This window comes from Thalia democratica, chromosome 3 (genome assembly GCF_965202585.1).
Source record: "Thalia democratica chromosome 3, ktThaDemo2.hap1.1, whole genome shotgun sequence".
Lineage (NCBI taxonomy): Eukaryota > Metazoa > Chordata > Thaliacea > Salpida > Salpidae > Thalia > Thalia democratica.
The window spans coordinates 35,980,660-36,002,545 of NC_139167.1; the positions used below are offsets into that span (position 1 = coordinate 35,980,660).

The 21,886-nt window shown below is 26.9% G+C and overlaps 2 protein-coding genes across 2 annotated transcripts; one reads left to right on the top strand and one right to left on the bottom strand.

The window, feature by feature from the left end:
* The first annotated feature begins 14,291 nt into the window (after positions 1 to 14,291).
* Positions 14,292 to 14,966, top strand: LOC145832228 (methyltransferase-like protein 27). The gene has a single exon (XM_082939548.1). It carries the CDS (start codon positions 14,292 to 14,294, stop codon positions 14,964 to 14,966), a length of 675 nt encoding a protein of 224 aa, XP_082795674.1.
* Positions 14,967 to 16,378: 1,412 nt separating this feature from the next.
* LOC145832229 (radial spoke head protein 3 homolog) lies at positions 16,379 to 17,572 on the bottom strand. Its single transcript, XM_082939550.1, has one exon. The coding sequence runs from the start codon at positions 17,570 to 17,572 to the stop codon at positions 16,379 to 16,381; it is 1,194 nt and encodes a 397-aa protein (XP_082795676.1).
* Positions 17,573 to 21,886: the final 4,314 nt, after the last annotated feature.

The window sequence follows — 21,886 nt, forward strand, 5'->3', positions numbered from 1 at the left end:
TAACAACTCTTTTCGTTAGTTTATTCTTTATTTTACTTAAACTTGAAACTGTCGTGAAAAATAGAAAACCCTCACTTATATCTTTATTCCATATCAAAGTTTTTACTTAAATAAATCTTAACTTTTCATAACTAAAGTCAAAATCCATGGAAATAAAGTAAAACTTAGCTTTGTAAGATTGTGTTTTTATTAAAATTATTGTTTTACTATAATTATAAATTCTTCCAAAGCATGACGTGTTTATATTTACTTTTTAATACCTTAATAACTTAAAAAGTATTGTAGAAATATGTTTAGTAGCTCCACAAAAAATGCTTTATCTAAAAAAATAAAGAACTAACATTAAAGTTACCAAGTACAATATTCGACCCTAATTAATCATTAATTTGATAACATTTTGCCTAGTATAAGAAACTTGATGAAACTTCTAAAAACACTTATTTAACCTACTTTGTATTTTACTGTACTGTTATGTTTTTCTTATATACTAACATAAAATATTGTGCGTTAATAATAAAAAAAAAATTAAAATGATAAATTTTACTATTAATTTCAAAACAACAACTATACTTCAATAATATATCCTTATAAATTTGAAGTGTTTTTATAAATGTTCTAAAAAACTATAGTTACTAACATTACTTAGTTCACTTAACAGTTTGACGAGTGTAAAATCTATAATGTTTTTGTAGTTTTTACTATATAAGTTCAATTTACTATATAAGTTCATTTTACAGTTCAATTCTTATTTAAAACAAACTATAATTATTATTTAAGTAAAAATTATTGTTCTAGTTAGTTTAATGATTATCTATTAATACCTTGAGCGTGAAAAATTTAATTATTCTTTGTAGTTCATTTTTATGAGTTTAGGCTTACTAGTTAAAAACATAATAATATAATTGAATTATAACATCATATTGTAAAATGCACTTAATTATTTATTATCTTTATTCATACTTTAAAAAATATATTTACACTACTAAAGTAAAACTTGAAAGTTAATGAAGTTTTTTTTTAGTATTTGATTTTAGCTAAAAAAAAAACTCTATAATAAATTAACAACTTATAACAAAATTAATTTGTACTAAATTAAAAAAGGTACTCAATTATAAAGTTTATTAAACATAGCTTAAATTTGACTTTAATATTTATGATATATTACACATAAAGTATCTCAAATTACTTTGAAAATAAAATATAGCATTTGAAAAGTATGCTTTTGTGTAGTATGTATAAAGTAACATTTGTTTTTTTTTGATTGTTGTGCTTTATCTTTATGTCAGTTGTTATAATGTAACATGAAGCGTTCACTAAAATGTCATCTGTCTTGTACCATAATAGGTATTGTGATCAAGAAAACTTCAGTATAATTGTTTCTTCGAAGGTAACGAGCGACTTTGACTTTCATGAAGCAAATCTCCATAAAATTAATTATCCTGACTTAACAAATGTTAAAAAAGTTTATTGTAACTTAACATTTAGTGAATTTGACAAATTACTACCCTAAAGATCAAGTTTTTTAACGGTGTGTAGGAAAAATGATTAAATGACAAATTATTACGGTGTCGATGGTATTGGTCATTTTTTATCAAAACTTATAGGAAATTCTAAAAAAGAGTATTTACCAGAAGACATGTTTGTTCACTTACCCGAAGAAAAACTACGTTATTGTGATTGTTCATTCAAGAGAAATGTATACGTCATTGGTGGAAATTTTAACACTTGTTTAAAGTATGACACAAGTACTAGCCAATGGATTTGTGTTGCTGAAACAACATCCACCGACAGGTTGCAGCCTGTTCCGTTTTTGAAGGGAAGATTGTTGTTTCTGGTGGTGTTTTTAGATTAAATTCAGTTGAATCGTACGATCATTATGATAACAAATGGAGTTTTTTGCCCGATATGGTTCAAGGAAGAAGTCGTCATGGTTCAGTTGGCCTCAGTAACAAGTTGTTTGTCATTTGCGGTGAGTACATAACTAGCTGTAAAGTATTTGACTGGAGTTCTAAAGTGTTTACTAAAATAAAGGAATTTAGCTCAACACATCTTAGGTATCATGCAATACCATTAGTAGGCATTGGTTATAAAATTGTAGTTTTCGCAAAAACTGTGAAAAACCCAATAAAAACTGAAATGATGTTTATATATGATATTCTCAAGGATCAGTGGAGTACGAAAGAAAACAAACTGTTAAACAATAAAGAAGTATGTTGTTGTATAAAAGTTCCTGTAGAGTAAAACTTCAAAACGGATACCTTATAGACGAATTCAGTTGAAAGTTTCGTTTTATAACTAGTATAGTTTTTCTATTATTATTATTATTATTATTATTATTATCGAATTGTATTATTTTGTTTGCCTTTTATTATTTTTTGTTTTGTTTTATTTTGTAAAAGGGTATCTGTTTTTAACAAAAACTTGCTTTTGTTTTCAAAGATTCCTATTTTTCATATACTTTTGTAGATTTTTTTTTGCACATTAAAATTCCTGCTGAAAATAAAAACGCCGTTAAAATAAATTATTTTTTTAAATCAATTAAATTAGAAGTAGACTTAAAACAATATTTCAAAATAATAAAGTAAATTTCAAAATGATTATTGATGTATATAATATCTGTACTTAACTAAGTAGCTAACAGTTTTATCTGAAAATTATCTAAAACTGGTTTTATAAATAAGTCAGTTTATGGTAGTTTTGTTTCCATTCACATGCGTTTTGAAATTTTAGTTAACGTTGAAAAAAATTAAAACTTTTAAAATCAAATCATTGATTGAATTTTTCGTTTTTCAAGTTTTTAGACAAAAACAGTTCAATTTAAAAGTAATTACATAATAGTTTAAGTTTTTAAAGTTACTACGATAACTACTTTTGCATTAAATTTCTTGAACTTCTTGAACTTCTTAGGAAGTGTGTTAAATTTATAAATTTATACTTTTTTTTTATCAGCATACAAACTTTAAAATTAACAAACAAACTTAAACTTTAATTTTATTTATTTTAAAGTTATTAAACATAAAAATAAAAATAATAGTAACTCCAGAAAAATGTTTTCCTTATACAAAAATTATTCAATTTTTTTAGAACACAGCAAACATGAAAATCGTAACCATATTTTATATGATATTGTGATAACTAAATGTTTACACAAAGTATATGTTGCTTTTATTAGTTTTTATATCACAACAAGAAAATTTTTACAATTTTTTGCTGGTTTTCAATTTTTTTCTTAAAAGGATTATGTATTTAAAATTAAAAAAATAGTTTAAGGCTCTAAGTTAGCAGTCCAATGCCTATAATATGTATAGTTATGCCTTTTAAACAGCAAATTTTAAAGCATCAACTACTTTATACAAGTTATTTTATGATTTGCTTGTTTATAAGTACAAAGTTTAAACTAATTAAAAACAACTAGTTTAAATTATTTTGGGCAAAAAGCAACGCACCTTATTTTAGTTTTAATCCTGAAAGTTAATAGTCATACTTGCTTTTGTAAACGAATTCTATGACGTTTAAAAACCTAAAATTTATTATTATTTTAATATTCGAAATTTTTTTTTTTTGGAATACTTCTTCGATACTTATATATAGATTCATACTAAAATGTAGTTGTAGTTACCTACAACATTATAAAAATGACAAGTGGATAATAATAAAGTTTACAAGTGCAATTTTAAGTTGAATAATTTATATTGCATTTAAAAAACTCATCCCGAAATTTAACGTTTTAATTAGTACATTTAAAAAGGTCTTACAGGAAAGTGTTATTTTTAAACTAATAAAAAACAATAAAATAATTTATTAAAATTTTAAATCTTACTGTTCGTAGTTGTTGATAAAACTTTTGTGTTAGTTCGCATTTTCTTTGTCAGAAACTTTTGAATTTAATTAAATCATTTTAATATTTTATCTTGTAAAAATGTCTTTTAAAATTCATCTCAGGGTAAAATATTGAAAAACAAATAAGCTACATATAAAATAGCTAATATATTTTATTCAAATAATTACCTTTTAGAAATATGTATATTTTGTTTTTAAGTGAATTTTCAGTAATAGTCGTTTTAAGTTTTGGCTTTTATTTACAATACAATGAAATAAAGTTAATTAAAGAAAGTATAACTTTTATTCATAGATTTTTTTTCGAATATAAATATTGAAGTTTTAAAATTATTTGCTTTAGTAAATAACAGAAACAACATTTATTAGTTTTTTTAGTTCTCTAAGTTTTATAAAACCAATAAGTAACACTAGTTTATAAGTTACAAGAAGAATTTTTAGAAAAGCATAATAAATATTTTAAAACTAATCGAACATTAAAAAAAACAGTTAATAGGATTTTTAAAATAATCAATGTTCAATGAACATTTTTTTTAAATCTTTTTAAATAATTTAAAGTTTTAAATACACTGAAGACGGCAAAAATACAAGTTACATTTTTATGAATAAGTTAAAAGCTAAAACGTAAGGTAAAAGCTTATAGTATATGTAAAAGCATTTAAATTGTTTGTTTAAAGTTAAGTATTTTTTTTTTAATGCGAAATTAACTAAATGTTTTTTACCTAATAATGTACGTGAAAATATATAAAGCAATATATTGAACTGTAAATTTTAGTTTACTGTCAATTATTAACAAGTACTTTCGTTTAGTAAAAGTATTTTCAATGAAAAGTTGCTTCAATAGTTTAATAAATGTATTTAAATTGTGTTTTCGTTTAGTATATAATCAAACATTCGTACATTTTATACTTTACTTTTAATAATTTTATACCATTAGAAACAGTAATAAATTGTATTTTAAATGATAAAACAAAAATTAAAAATTTTAATTTTTTTTAGTTTTGACGATAGTGATTTAGCATTTAACTTGAAAATAAAGTCAAAAGGTTTGTTTTTATAATAAACATAAATTTGCTCTAATTTTATTTATCAAGCACTAATAAAACATAAAGATTAATTAATTTTAATAATAAAGTAAGTATTCAGTATTTAAGAATGTTATTTATACTTTTGGTTTTTATAACTAACACATCTTCTATTTTTCGTTTTAATTAAATTGAATACTGCTGTGGAACATAGGTAACCCTCAAACATACTTTTAATATTGTAAAAAATCTTTTTTTTAATAAAAACAATTATTATAAAAACTTTTTATTTAAAAAAAAACCGATAAACTTAAATAAAATTCAGTTTTGTAAGACTTAGTTTAAATAGAAATTAATACTTCATATACAAATGTTTTACTCGTAATGCTTTTATTAAAATATAATATTATTTTACTTTATTTAAAATGGTTTTTACTTTAACAATTCCTAAAATATTTTTTATACCTCCAAAAATATTCCTACTTTTTTGAAAACCAAAAACACAAACTCGTTTTATTTTTACCCTTACTAAAATTTTTAAACCCTCAAACAACTATATTTAGTTGTTATTAAAGATAAATCGTCAGTGATAACAAAAGTTATATTAAAAGTTATAAAATATAAATTTTAGTTTAACTGTCATGAAGTAAATGATTCAATAAGAATGAACTATTAATATAACTAATTTTTTGATAGCAAAAAAATTTATTTAAACTTCAGGCAAGACTTTTTCTAACTCTGAATTCTGTTTTACTGTAAGCTTTAATATCTATTGCGATTTTAACAGGTACTATTTTATGAAAATATTGTTAAAACTTAGATAACATTTCTAGAAAAGATTACAAATTATTTTTTGTTTTAAGAATCGTAACTATACTTCAATAAAGTCAAACATAAACTTTAAATATCTAGTTTGTAATTTTTTATACCAAAAATTTTGACTTTTAGAAATTTAAAATAATTGTTTGAAATTTATTTATTTTCAATTAACTATTTTAGTAAATAGTTTTAAAATTTAAATGAGTGTTGAAAGCTTGTTTGAAGCCACTTTATTATACTCATGGTAATTAATTTATTAGAAAAACATGTATCCATTACACAATTAGATGCTTTGAATTTCAATTAACTTATTTTTTTTTTTTTTTGTTTTCAACTAGAGAAATATGCTCTAAATCAAATTAAATTCTTATTAATGCACAAAGTACACATATTTCATTTTAATTTGCATATTTTTTCACTTGAATATAACTATTCAGTATTTGTTTTTTATAAAGCATCTGAAATTATTTTAAGTAAAAAACTAATAGTTTAGAAGTAATGTTTTCTACCAGTTTACAAATTAAAAGTACTACTTTAAAATACAAAGTAAGTATTTAAACTTAGGTTAAAGTGTATAATATTATTACAGTACTTATGATGTCACACAAAACTTTCTCTGAAAATTTGTCTGTCTTGTAACAAAATAGATATTGTGATCAAGATGATTTTGATCTGATTGTTTCTTCCGAGATAAAAAATGAAGATCACTACGATGAAGCAGATGTGTACAAAATAAAATATCCTGGCTTTACAAACGTTGGAAAGGTGTACTCAAGTTTTAAGTTTGATATCTATGACAAAATACTACCTTATAAATCTAGTGTTTTAACAATTTGTGATGAAGGGAAAATATATTATTCCAATGATGATTTTGGTTATTCTTTAGCAAAACTTCTCGGAAACTTCTCTAAAGAGTTTTTAACAAAAAACAATTTTGTTCGCCTCCCTAAAGGTATAATATCTAAGTGGTATCGTGCTTGTTCTTTTATAAAAAAAATTATACCTTTTTGGTGGTAAATTTACAGATGAAGTTAGTTGTATAAAGTATGACACAACAACTAATAAATGGAGATACATTGCTGAAATGAAATTTGATCATGCAGAATATGCTGTTTTTAAAGGAAAATTGTTGCTTCAGGTGGACAACGTTATCCAAAGTCAGTTGAAGCATGTGACTATTTTAAAAACAAATGGAATAATTTACCAGATATGATTCAAGAAAGATTTGCTCATGGGTCAGTTGGCCTTGGTAACAAACTGTTTGTCATTGGTGGATCTAAAACTAGTAGCTGTGAAGTGTTTGATAGCAATTCTAACGTGTTTACTGAAATAATACAAATACCGAAACTTTATAGCTGTCAAGTATTAAGCATCGGTTTCAAAATTATAGTTTTTGGAACACGAAGAGTACGCAGACCAGACACTACAGTGTTGTTTATTTATGATGTTCTAAAAGATCAGTGGAGATCTAAACTCACCAATATGAAAGAAGTAAAATGTTGTACCAAAGTTCCTGTTGCGTAAAACTTAACTGATACCTCCCAGTTGGTCCAGTTGAAATTTTTGTTTAGCTGAATGTTTAAGTATTATTTGTTATGAATACTCAGTATTACTTGTTTAATTTTTCTGTTCTATCTACAAAATTGTTTCTGTTTTTCATTGAATATATATTTAAAAAAAAAATTTTTTTGTGAATTTTTGCGCAAAAACGAAAAATTGGTTCAAATAGAAAGGGTCGTTAAAATTAAAATTGTTTTATTTCAATATCCTAATTTATTTATTAAGCTTTTAGGAATACAGTTCAAAAAATCAATTGTAAACTCTACGTAATGATAATCATTTTCATGTTTATGCGCATTTTAATTCCGTATAAACAATTTAATAACAAGTATAATTGTAAACAAACTCTTATATTACAAAATTTCTAAGCGTATACCAATAACAATTAATTTGCAACACATCACTCTTTGTGCATTTGTATGAGTAGAAAGTATTTTTAAAACAGATTGTTACTCTTTAATGTATTTAAATTTGACAATATATTATTTTTTAAGATGTTGTTATACTATTAGGTTAAAAAAACTAAATTTTGATTAAACATTTTTAAATGTGTTCACAATTAGTTTTCTAAATGAACCCTAGTATTCTAAGTTTTATTTACTACATTAATTGCATCCATGTTATAAAACCTAAGTTAAGAACATAATAACGCATTAATTAAATATTAAAATATTACTACATTACCTAGGTTATATATACAAATTGAATAAGTCCAGCTAGTATAAAGTCGAAAAAAAATATTGAAAGTAAAATAATAAAACCATAATAGTTTATTATACCATGTTTCAGATTATTTATCATTTTTAAACTTAAACAAGCAAAATACAAATAAACGATGCTGTATAATGCATTTAATTTCTTTGTATCAAACAATTTGATTGTGTAAAAGTTTTCAAAAACTCTTCATGTCAATTCAATAAAAGTTAATCAGGGCCGATTGACTTAAAAAATAGAGATAAAAAATATCTGTCTAAGCAAATATTTTCAAAAGAAAGCGATATCGCACATTTATCAGTAATTTTTTAAGTCTTGGGTAATAACAACTAACTAGTTAAGGGACAATAGAATGACGATTTAGAATTTTAACCATTGTTTTTTTTTCTAAAAAATCAAATTATAATTTTAGTTTAATATTGAAAAGTAATAAAAGTTCTTTGGGATAATTTACACAGGATTTTCTTTTAGTTGTAATCAATAAAAAAAAACGGTGGCGATAACCAGTAAGGCGACAACAACTATTTTACACCAGATATTGTGATTTATAATATGGAGTAAAACATAAAAGTAAATTTTTTATAAATCTCTGCCAAGGGGCCAACTATAAAAAATTTATTTGTAAATCCCTGATCTTAACTAAAACATTTGTTTTGACAATGATTATAACATCATGTACAAGTATTATATTGTTTAACTGCAAAGTACAACATCAATTAAAATCGCTACATAAACACTAAAGCTACAAAATATTTTATTCGGTTAATTAAATTTTTCTGACTGCAAATAAAACTTGAATATTATTTATAAGTTTAACAGTTCGTAACAAAAAGTGCAAAGCAGAGGTAGTAAACTTACAAACTAACAATAAAATGACTTAATTAAGGTTTATGATTAAAAAATGAACATAAAAAATAACAAAATAGATAACATTAAGAAAAAAGTTTTACTGGGTATTCATTTTAAGTTTACCTGAGCAGTTAAAAAATAAATGTTGTTTTCAAGTATTGCCGATTTATAAAAGTGTCTCACGTAGAAAGACCACTTTTACTACTAGGCATTTCAAGTATACTTTCAGATTTAAGTTGTAAGACAGTTATGCCCATCATGTTGGAAAGCATGTTACAGATCTTTATGTTTGGTATTAAACTAATCTTCTATGTAACATTTGAAAATAATGGAGAACTCCTAAGCTGTTTATAGTTGTTATAAATGATAGCTTTAACACATACAAATACTTTTAAACACAAGCTGACTAAAGACAATTAGTACAATTTTCAAAATTAAAAAAAAATAATTGTTCTTAAAATTCTTAAAACCTGCGCACAGCAAATTGATAAATAAATTTAAAAATGTGTGTCGGCATTTAGATAATTATAAAATAGTCTTTGAATAAACAAAAAAATCTGTTTAGACTTTCAATATCTATAAAACACAAAAAAATCACAGGTCCTAAACATTTTTTTTGATGAATGTTTCACAGTTTATACAATACAACGTATGAAAGAAAAAAAAACTTTTACTCTTAAATTTACAGTTAGTTGTATTAGATTATCAGTCAAACTACTAAGATCTTTTCAGCTTTCCAAGCAGTCAAAATTCCGGCAAGTGCAAAAATAAATCATGTTAACAGTATTATGAGTAAATAAAACAACAATTTTTCTTTTTGTTAAAGTGTTTTGTAATTACACTAAATCCGGTAGCTAAATAAAATTGGAAAAAGTTACTCTAATAAAACTTATACCACAATAACAACTATAAAATTTTATTAATTTTTCAATTGAAAAAATTGGTTTTTACGAACACTAAAGGACTAAACAAAAAAATAAATAAATCAGGTTTGAAAAAATAAAAACCTACGTCAGAATTTTTTTTTCCATATCTTAAGTAAAAACTAAATAGCAGCAGTATGTTTTAGTACATTTATAATTTATTTATCTCATTATTGTGTGTTGAGAAACAACAAAAAGCACTCAAAATAACTTATCAAAACATCTGATGTACAAAAGAAGATTTCTGTTGTCGAGGTTTGTACAGCATCGTCGAGCAAAAAACCACTTTATTAATAGTTTAGTTTTTCTTAACTTCGTTAACCTTTAAAAGATTTAAAACCATCAAATTTGATAACACCATTCTAATATTTAATACATAAAAAAGATTTATAAAACTATTTAAACTTTTAGTTTAATAATAAGAGAAGAACGAATCAAATATATCAAATCAACAAAATTATTAACAAAGAATTGTTTGTTGGAGTTTTGTTTTCAGATGTTTACAAAACTCCTCATTTTGAATATTAACATCAAAAAACATTAATACTAAATACACAAAATACAAATTTTTCTATTTCATTGTTGAAAGATATTATTATTGTTTTTATATAGCAAAACACTTTTTATTTTTATCTCTGTGAAAGAGTTACAAAATGATTAAACATAATAAAACTACTTTGTAAAAGTTTTCGTATCGTAGTTAAAAAATGTTGTTTTCTTTACACTGTATCTATACTTTTTACATAATGATTTATCATACTAGTTTGATTATCAGTCGACAAGTCTTTTACTTTTAATTTGCATTAATATCATAACAAACAAAACGTTTTGTATCAGAAATAAAGTTTTAAAGAAATGAAGCAAAAAATATTATGCTATTGTATTAAAAAAAACAGAAGTTAAACTTATAGTTTGATTAAAAACTATTTGATTTCTTTTTTTTTTGAAAAAACTATACCAAAAATTAAAGTTGTAGTTTTGATACTAAATCTGAAACTATTATAAAGAAAAAAATGCTTTTTTTTTTTGATTATATAACTCTTCAAACATAAGCTCATATGTTATCAATATTTTTTTGTGAACGTTTATCTTTTTAGACTTTTTACATACTTGTAATTTCAAAAAGCTACATTACAAGTATATAAAACCTAATATAATTTCTAAGTTGATTTTACAATATTATTTGGTTCTAACTGTAATAAAATAAATTTGAACTATTTAAAACAGAACGATTTTACAAAATTAAGTTTAAAAATGTTTTGATAATACTTTCAAAAATTTTATAACATCTAGCTAATTTAAACATTAAAAATGTATAAACTTAAACTGAAGCCGCCATAAGTTTTAAGAATTTGAGAGAAAATGATATAAAAAAAGTAATTTTATTTTTGTACAAACTTGAATTATTAATGATGTTCATTTAGCCTATAATTTTAAGTAAATATGTAATTTCGTGAAAAAAAAGTTAATCTAGTAAAAGAAAGTTTTATTTGTCTTTACTTTATTTTATTCATTGGTAAAACTGTTTGTATTAGTTTCATCAAAAACTTCGAAGAAATGACTGAAAAAACGTTAAATATACATTCAAAACGTTCATACGAAACTTAGGTTAACTCTGTTACACATTTGAGTATACAAAAACCGCCAAAACTACCCGAAACTTTTACCAGGTACACAACATTGACGGAAAACTTTAATAAACAAAGTTCTTAAATACCATGAGTAAATCAAGATTTTTCACAAATACCAATGTAATGTTTTCTCTGACAAAGCGATATACAAATAGATTATTTATTACAAATAGTTTAGTATAAGATACTCTATTTTTATGGAGAAATTAGTCAAATAAAACGAAGTTCTAAACTAGTAAAAGATAAACTAGTTTTAGCGAAAATAAGTATATATTTCTTTTAGAAACCAAGTTACAAAGCTTAGGTATAAATAATTTAGCTTGAACCTTTGGAAATAAATAAAACATAACACCAGCAGATAACAAATGACAAAAGACAAAGGTGTTATTATAAAGCGAAGAAAAAAATACAACAATAAGAACGTTAACGATGCGTTAAAAAAATAATTTATATGAAAAGAAATTTAGAAATAAAAAGCTTAAGTTTATTGGTTTGTAACAATTTACTTCATTGTAACGTTTTTTCAACATATGATTTGATAAAATTTGATTTTTATGGTTAGCTTTATTGCATTAATTTTTTAATGACAATGTTTTTTTAGTTTTAGTTACATTTTGTAATGCGTTATCGTTCCTAAAGGACTAATGCTTACGTGAAGGGATTTTTATACTTTTGTTACAGAAGTTTTATCAGTAAGATGTACACTATTAAATGCATTACTTTCATTTAAGCTAAATATTTTTTTTTTGTACTATCTAAGCAATTTATCGTAGAGGTTATTTAGACAAACATATTTAAAGTTTACCTCGTAAGTTGCTAATCATTATATCTCAAACTTAGTAGTTTAAATTGGTTTTATGATGAGTAAGCAAATTTTTACTAGTTTTTAGAAGTATACTGTAAGTTTATACTTGTTTTACGAAACAATTACCGTAACTAGCTCTCTGTTATTAAAGTTGCGTTTAAAAACTTTACTGAAAGGAAATTGCGTTTGTAAAAATACTGCTATATTCATTCTTTGTCTTCAGTTTTAAATTGCTTTTTTAATAATTTAAACGTTTTACTTAAGTAAAACTGTGTTTTTAAACCATACCCCTAGGTTAAGATATTGACATACAAGCTAGTTTTATAGGTAAAAGCTAAGTTATTTTATTTAGAATAAGTTTCTAAACATATATATACTATATCTCTAAATTATTAAAACTTTTCTTTTCCGATTGGCTTTTGGTTTTTGAGTTATTAGTGTTTTTAAAGTAAAAAAAAAGGTTTTTTTTATTTTATAAATACATTTACATCAAATTATGTAGTCTATTAGTACAGAAGTTTAAGGAGTGTATGATATAAATCTAACTATAAATATGTAAACACATGTTTTGATTATAAACAAATTAGTTCAGCTGGGACGATAAATTAAAAAGTAATTGAATAAATAAGCCTTTCTTTTAAAAACTCTAATCAAAAATGTTCTCTAAGTGATTTTAGAAGTTTCGGTAAACTATAATTACAAAAACAAAGTTATTTTTATTAATTTTGTTTATGTAAATAATATTGTTAGTATTGATGCAAACAATAAGTCATTATTAACATAAAACGTTACACTGACGTCACAAGAGTCTAATGTTGTAAACGCAGTGCTTACACATAAAAACTCATATTACATACTTCGTACGTAGGGTTTGTCTAAAAAAAAAAATTTTAAATAGTAAAAATATGTTTTTTTTAATTTTACAATTATCATAACGTATGATGTTTTAGTTTTAAATAGTTACTGAAGTTTGTCGAAAATAATATCATAACTATATGTTAACAGAATTTTAAAGTTTTGTTTTAGCTGTAAGTTGTTGTTTATTTTTTATTTTTCCTTATTTAATATTTTTAGTTAAGCAGGTTTAGGATTTAGTTTGACACAGATCTTTTCAGTATGATAGTCAATCAAAAATTCATACCTTATAACCATTTTCTAAGATTTTTTTTAAACAAAGATATTTAGTACAAAAAATAAATATGTTAGTTTAGTAAAATTAAGTAAATGGATTGGTTGATTTCAATAAATTATATTTGTTATATTTTATTGAGATACTAGTTTATGAAAGTTTTATATTTAGAACATGAATTTTAAAAGACTAAGAATATATAGGTTTATCAAAAGAACAATGTCATGAGAAAAGATAATAGTGTTATTTTTTTCTGCTCATAAACTTTTCACAAATTCGTTACAGATTTGAGTTTATTATACGTAATAAGTCATCTGTAAATCTCGTAAGTAACATACTTATTTTTGGTGACTTACTAAATTTATGCTAAAAACTATATCACTTAAAAATATTTTTTTAATAAAGCATCTACACAAAGCTTATATACTTCAAATAACAAACAGGTAGCAGTAGTTATAAACTATTTATAGATTGGCCATGGTAAAGTTGCTATGTTAATTAAGACAATTATTTATTTACCGTTGTGCACTGTAATTATTTTATATGTTTAGGCTGTCTTCTACTAAAATATTGTTTTTAAGCATTCTTAATTTTTAGAAATACTTTTAATTAAAAGTTATTAAACTTTATGTTAAATTTGTAAAATTAAACACTTGCGTTTAGTGTCTGGATATTAGTCAATATATATATATTTTTAAATCCAATATATTTGACAGCTTATTAATTTACTGGTATAATGTACAAGTTTTAAAGCACATATTAATTATTTACTGTAAAAAATCTCAAAAAATTTTAAAACTTAATAAAATCGAAGTTTTATTAAAGTTGGTATAAAAGTGAAATCTTTTGAAATACAAGGCGTATAGAAATATTTTTTGCGAACAGATTTTAATTGTTTAAGCGGAAAACCTTTTGAAACACCTTATCTAATAACTTTTCATACTTTCAAGGAATTTTTTTTAAGTTTAAGGCAATTAAACTATATAATAAATATCTAGAATGGAAAACCCGCCGAGCACAATTGACAGAGTTCACAACGAATATTTTGTTTCTTCCGATTTGCAAGGAGTGCTGAACAACTACACGGACAAATGCGAGAAGTACGAGGAAGAATTTTCAAATTTCGGCTACACCACCCCTCCGCAAGTCGCAACGAAAGGAATCAAGTTCCTGCAGGGAAACACGAAAGACACCAAAGTTCTCGATTTCGCCTGCGGTACCGGCCTGGTCGCCGCTGCCATGGTAACCCAGGGCTTCGAGGGCGAAATTTACGGGCTGGACGGAAGCGGCGGCATGCTGGGGATGGCCCGCAAAAAGGGGATTTACCGGGACCTGAAGGAGAAAATAGTTGTTCCCGGAACGAGGCTGGACTACGAAGATTGCTCGTTCGACGGAGTTTTCAACTGCGGAGGGTTCGCCGTCGATCAGCTCCAACCTGGAGTGATCCCAGAACTTTTGAGGGTCGTCAAGCGAGACGGGGTTGTCGTCATGACTACCAGGTACAACGATCCACCCATGGAGTACCAGAAAAAGTTTGACTTCCAAGTGAAAGTTTTAGAGGAGAAAGGATTGTGGAGAAAAGCGTCGCTGGAAAAAGCTCATTATTTTAATTGCGACTTTTATAATAAAAATCAACCGCTAATTGCTACTATTTATTGCTACTTGAAAAATTAACCATCAAAAATTTTTACTATATTTAACTTTACATTTACATATTAATTTTTTAACTAAAAAAAAACTTTATTTGTAGCCTTATATTAAAAATGAGTTTTCCTATTAAATACAAGGATTAAAACTGCTTATAACTAATTAGACTTCTTATTGGCACAAAAATTTCTGAACTTTATCTCATTTCAAAGCAAAATTTAGTTTGATCAAACTTGTTATAATCAATAAATAGTTTTTAGTTTCTTGAAAATTGAATTGCTTTAGATTTTTAGTACTTATAATTTGATACTTATATAAATATTTTTTTATATTTCTAAACAGCCGTATATTTTCTATTATGTATAAAAGACTAAAAGTGCTTGCAATTGAAGTGCTTGACTAACTTTCATGTTAATTTACCTATGTAAATTACAAAAATACTAACAAAGAAAATTTAGTTAGATGTTTAAATCATTATAATGTCTTTAATTTTTTTAGTACTTGTAATTCTTTTCTAAATTTATGTTAAAAATATATTAGTTAAACTTTGTATTATATTCTTTGACATTTCCTACACTTTACTGGTTTGAGTTTCTTTAAAATTAAAGCTTTACAAAGCTACAAATTTTTCTCAATAAATATTTTTGGAGTTGTTAAATTTAAGATTAATTAATGATATTTCAATAGTCTACTTTGGTTTTTGATTTTGATTTTTAATAAAGCAAAACAAAACAGACAACAGGAAAGCAAATATTTAACCTTAGAGTAGTAATGTAATTCCAAAATAGTAACTAAACTTTCGATCTATTCACCTTAGAAAGTAAAGTATAAAACAACAGATTTATTTTGTTAGTTTGTCTATACTTCAATGAATAATTTTCAGAAGAGCTAAACCTAAGAATAAACCAGTTATTAAACTATGCATTCGATCTTATGTTCATTTAATTACAAACTTTCTCTTAAATAAAATTATTAAGTAAATTCTCAAACTAAGCACAGTAAACAAAAAATAATGTAATAAAGATTTTTTGTTTTAGTACTTTTAATATAAATTAAGTTGTAGACAAAAAAGGTTAGTTCTTACATATTGAAAAGTATACAAAAATTTTTTTGTTTTTTTTTTAGTTTCTTTTTTTTAATACCAAAGATTTAAAAATAACAAAACTGTACATTTTTAGTTTTTTATTTGTTTTGCTATAAATATTTTTTATTTTGACACTTAATTAAACAAATCATAGTCTAAATAACAATAGTTTTTCGATTTTAATTTTTCAATTGTTTTCATTTAGTCTGTATTCTAAAACGTTACAAGTTTGAATGAAAAAAAAACTAAGGTTGTTGCTGCATCTTATCAAAAAAAAAACATGGTTTTTCGTAAAATAAAAAACAAATAAAAGTCTAGTGCTGTTAGAACTTATAGTTTCAATTTTATCGTTTCGTTAAAAAGACTCCAGAGTTTCAACTTCTTCATCGTTCTCCTCCTCGACGATGCTGTCCATCTTTTCAAACACCGGAACTTCGAACGTCTCGCCGGGATACTCGTAATTCGGCGCGTCCAAGTTCGAATGCGATTTCAAAAGCTTCACGTTTTCGTCGAACGTCACTCCTTCGCCCCTTCCGGCTTCTTCTTCTGCCGTCAGCGTTTCTATGAAATCGCAGCATTCCTTGCCGTGGCAGCTGTCGCTGTCGCTGATCACTTGTCCGGTGGGCGGGTAAGTTTTGAGCACTTCGCGTCTCGCAAGGACAGCATCTCTGATTATGACGTCGAGAACAACCCTCGACAAGTTTGCGGCGTCACGGCTTCTAACCGCCTGGTCTTCAATTTTTGAGTTTTCTTTGAAGTCTTTCACGAAACTGTCGTAAAAATACCCCGAAGTCTCCAGGCTCTCGAAAACTGATGGCAGTAACCCAGCAATATACTCTTTAGCCGACTCTTTAATCTCGAGGTCTTCAGCTTTTTTCCGTTCAAAAGCCGCCACCCGTTCCCTTTGATCTCTTCTTCTTTTCACCTCTTCTCTAATCCTCCTGTCCTGCTCTTCCCTCCACTGCAAATCGGCAATTTCCCCGTTCCTGATAACCTCGAACTGCTTCAGCCGCTCCTTCGCCTCGGCAAGCTCCTCTTCTTCCATCACCTCGTCGTGCGACTGCTGCAGCACCCTGCCCACGATCGCCTCCAGCACCGGCTTCACCTCCACGTCGAACTCGAACAGATCGCCGACGCTCACCTGCGAGCCCTTGTTCTCGCTCGTCGACGCCGGCACGTACTTTGGCGTGGGCGGCCTGCAGACCCGCTCTTCGACCGCGTCTCCCGCTTCCGTTCCTTCGAGAACGTCGTACACGAGATCCGTCTGGTTGTTCTTCAGCGTGCTTTGCCTCCCCCACGGCGTGTTGTACCTCACACTGTCCCTCTTCACGTCGCTCGACCGCTTCTTCCTCCTCCGCACCTCCCACAGCATCGCCATCTCCGTGAGGCTCTTCTCGTCGGGCAGCGACGCCCTCGAGTAGGTGCTTCCCCGCACCACCCTCCTGTCGTGCATGATGTTGTTCGGCTTCTCGGCGAAACTCCGCTCGGCCGCCACCGTCGGCTTGCTGGTGAACCTGAAGGGAGTGTGTCTGGAGTTTACCCGCGACATTTTTAGTTAGTGCATCGTCGTGCTCTCTGTAAAAACTATTATAGTCATTTTGCTAGTAGTGTTATAACAATTTTTATAATTCTAATAAAGCTAAAATCTCAGAACAGTTCCAATTTCAAATATAACTACTGGTTGTTTTCTATTTTTAGGAACTTAAAAGCCTTTAAAATCAGTATATATTTTTTCAACTTAAAAAAAATTATGAAAAAAAAGTAAAAGAGGCTAAATTTAACTTTTAAGCTAGAATAGTTTAGTAATGAAAAGCTCTTTTTAAGAACACAAAGCAAAATAAAAGTAAGTATTTCAAAAAATGTATGATAAAATATAAAAAGAATGAAAATTTATGAGAATTATTAGTATGCTAAAAGTAAATCGATTCTTGTTTTATGAGTTTATGATTTAAAAAAATTTAACTGTAAAATAGCATAAATCAAAAAAAATATTGCTGGAACATTCAAAAAAAAAACCTGTTAAAAAAAACAAAGTTTGTGGTTTATAACTTTTGTGGACAATCGTAGATAAACTAACTTTTAGTAAAAAGTTATAAAAAACTTAACAGAGTTAGGGCAAAAATAAAAGTAATCTTAAACTGTTTTACAAAAAATAAAAACTATATCACATTGCATAGAATATAGTATTAAGCTCATTTATAATTTTAACCTACAAGAATAAACTTTTCTTAACTAATATATTACAATTTTAAGACTACAAAGACAAAATTGTTTTGTTTAAAGTTTAAAAAAAAAGCTTTAAAAGTTTTGAAGACCTACTTTAATTTTTTTTTTATTAAAAATACTGTGAGTATATATGTTGAAAAAAACCAAGTAAACTTTCTTTTATATGAAACCTAAATCCAGCTTTAAAGTCCTACCAAGGACTCTATATTTCCAAAACTAGCTCTTCATTTTCAACAGTCTCATTTTCATCTTCACTTTCATGTGCAAGACTGAATCTGGTGTAGTGAGGGGCATCCAATATATGAGAGTTCTTCTTGTTCAATCCTTCTGTTGTGTCCGTGTCATGCTCGTTCAATGCTGTAGTTAACCCGACGCAAGAACAATGGGAAGACTCCACAGATTCAACCGTTTCACCAATTGCCTTTCCGTATTTGTAGGCATCATACCTTTCCTCAACTGATTTTCTTATTAGGTAATCCATGACATTTCTTTCTAGGTGTTCTTGTTCTGAAAACAATTTTGACTTACTTCTGAAAAAGTTTGACTTGCATTCGTTGAAGTTTGACTTGTTTCTGAAAAAATTTGACTTGCCTTCGTTGAAGTCTGAGTTGCCTTCGTTGAAGTCTGAATTGCCTTCGTTGAAATCTGAATTGCCTTCGTTGTAGTCTGACTTACTTTTTTGTGATTTAATTGAATCATAGTCTAAGTTTTTATTGAATGATGGGTTTAAAACGTCCTCAATGATGGATGGAAGAAAAGTTTCTTTAACTGCCCTTAAAACCGGGTCAAAAAAGTAGCCTTTTTCTCTCAGTTCTCCGCGAACAGACGTAACCAATTCTTTTACGTAGTCGCGCGAATAGACAAGTGCTGCTATTTTATCGTTGGTCTCCTTCTGTTGTTCTAGCTGGTTTCTTTTATCTTCCATCATTCGCCGCTTCTCTTCATCGTACTGCCTTTCCAGGCGCTCTAGCTTTTCCTTGTCTCTGATCTCCTGGTACCTCTTCTCCTCGTAAATCCTCTGATTTTCCCTGCGCGTCGCCAGGTCCTCCTCTTCCACCACTTCGAACGTCGCCTGCTCCAAAACCTTGTTGTTTATCACGTCGATCAGCAGCTGAACGGTTCTATCGAACGCGAAAAGGTCCCCGGGGTAGATTTGTGTCTCCCGGTTTATCCCCGTCTTCTTCGGAACAAAAGCCGGCGACGGTGGCTTTTCCTCCAAAGCGTCCATCTGAGTGCCTTCGTCGACGCACCTCCTGTTTTCGGCCCTCTCCACCAAGTAGTCGTTCACGTCTACCTCAACCCGCACCTTTCCCGCCTCCAGTGGCGGCAGCAGCGGCAGCTTCGGGTGCCTCTGCACCATGATCACGCGCTTAGACCGCTTGAACTGCTGCACCTGGACCAGCGGATGCGGCTCGGGCAGCTCGAAGTGCTTGTACGCCCTTCCCCTCCTGATGCGCCGGTCGTACATGAGGTTGCCGCCCCTGAATTTTATTGGCTCTTCAGCGGGAGCTCTCTCCTCGATGATGATCTTCGGCTTGCTTCTGAACGAGTACACTGACTCCACGGACGGGCTCGGGCAATAGCACGACTCTTGCATGCTTTTTTTTTAAATTTAACTAAGTGTCTAAAAAAATAACCGTTGTTTATGTAGAAAAATCTAAAACTTTTTTTTATTTTTATCATCAAATTCTTTGTTTGATTACAAGATTTAGTAATTTTTAGTTGTTTTGGCTTAAATAAATTTAATATTCTTTTAAAATACTTATGTGTTCAAATGCTGTTTAAATATTGACTTTTGAATTTCAAAAAAAATCTGTTTGTTCAATATTCATTATTTGTTGAGTGAAGTATATAATTTTCTTTTTATTAACTATTATTTTAATCTTTTATTAAGCTTTTAGTATAAAAATGTTTTAATTGCTACAACAAATTAACACTGTATGTGTGTTATAGGAACTAGTTTTCTTTAAACTTTTAATTAATAAACTGTATTTAATCTAAAATTATCCTTATAAAACGTTTTATATGTATTGACAACAATATTAAAATCTTATGGTACGTTAAAAACAAGAAATAACGAAGATACCACATTTGAAAATTGTTCATAGTTTAAAAGGTCAACAAAAATCCAAATAATATGAGAGTTTTCAGGGCTGTTTAGTTACATTGTTAAACAGTTTTATAAACTGTAAAAAGAGTAAGTTTATTGTTAGGTTTTTACTTTTTGAATATAAATTAAACACAGTGTTAAATACAAACAAATTAAGAAATTTTATTAAAGTATGACTTAAAATTGATAAAAAAGTTTTTAGTTAACAAAAATAAAACAGCACAACTTTTTTATTAAACAATGCAGGTTCACAGAGTTTATATAATAAAAACTTCGTTTTTGAAATTATTTTTAGAAAGTTACAAACCATATAATTTGTACAAGCTTTTTATCAATGCTTGAAAAAGTATACATTTTACAAACAGGTATTTCAGTATAAGATTTCTTGAGCAGCTTTTCGAAGTGTGAAAAAATGTTTGTTTTACTAAAATGTAATAGTAACTTCAATAAAAGTACAAAATAAAATTTATTTAATGCTGTTTTATTATTATTAATATTTAAGATTTTTTTTAATACACTGTTACACCCATTACGACCCTTCAGTAATAAATTATATCTGAAAAATGCATCTAAAAGATTAAATGAACGATACAATAAACCAAAAACTAACAAAAGACTAAAAAAATTTCACATAAAGTAAACAAACCATAAAATGTACAGCTAAGTAAGTTTTCATCTATTATTTAAATTTTAAAAACAAAAGTGCAAAAATATTGTACAAATAAGTCTTTATTTTACAAAAATTAGTTAGTGAATTAATAATACTTAAATAAAAATAGTATAATCAACATAAGTATATCTTATAATTTGACATTAAAGACAATTTTTAGTTTAGCTATTATAAAACAAAAGTATTTTATTTATTTAAACCATTTTACATATGAAAATGCAACGACATGAGATTATAATAAAGTGAAAAAAGTTAACCTTGACTACATATAAGTTAACGCATAACAAGTAAAAACTCTCTATTTATGACTTTAGGTATTTAAAATAAATTGAATTTACAAACAAATAACCGTTGTCTACAAAATAGTTTATTAAACTTCAACGTTTCGCTGCTAATAAATTTGAACAGTTCTTCAAAGTCAAATATCCAGTCAAATATCCTTCAAAGTCAAATGTTTATGTTTTGTAAGCAGCAAAACGCCTGAAGTCAATAAATAATTTTATTGACACTTTTTTTTGTTTCTCCAATAAGCTCTACTTGTTTGAACCTTTACATTTTAACGTCTTACTACTTTATATTTTATACTAACAAGTGCAAGATAGTTTTAGTTAGTACTTAAACTAATGATTTTTAAAATGAAATAACCCAGCTTTAATTGAGTAGAGTCCCAGCTATTATTGTTTATTTTCATTTTTTGCTACTATTATTTCAAAGTTTAAATTTTTTCACGAACAGCTTAAACAAAACTAAAGTTAAGATTATTTAAGAATAACCTGGTCATATTAATAACTGAAAGTAAAGCTTTACTATAACAACTTTTGTTCTAAGATCTTTAGAATATATTACTTTTTCATATT

Coding starts and splice junctions, on each gene's coding strand:
- LOC145832229 (XM_082939550.1), bottom strand. CDS start 17,572: ATGTCGCGGGTAAACTCCAGACACACTCCCTTCAGGTTCACCAGCAAG.
- LOC145832228 (XM_082939548.1), top strand. CDS start 14,292: ATGGAAAACCCGCCGAGCACAATTGACAGAGTTCACAACGAATATTTT.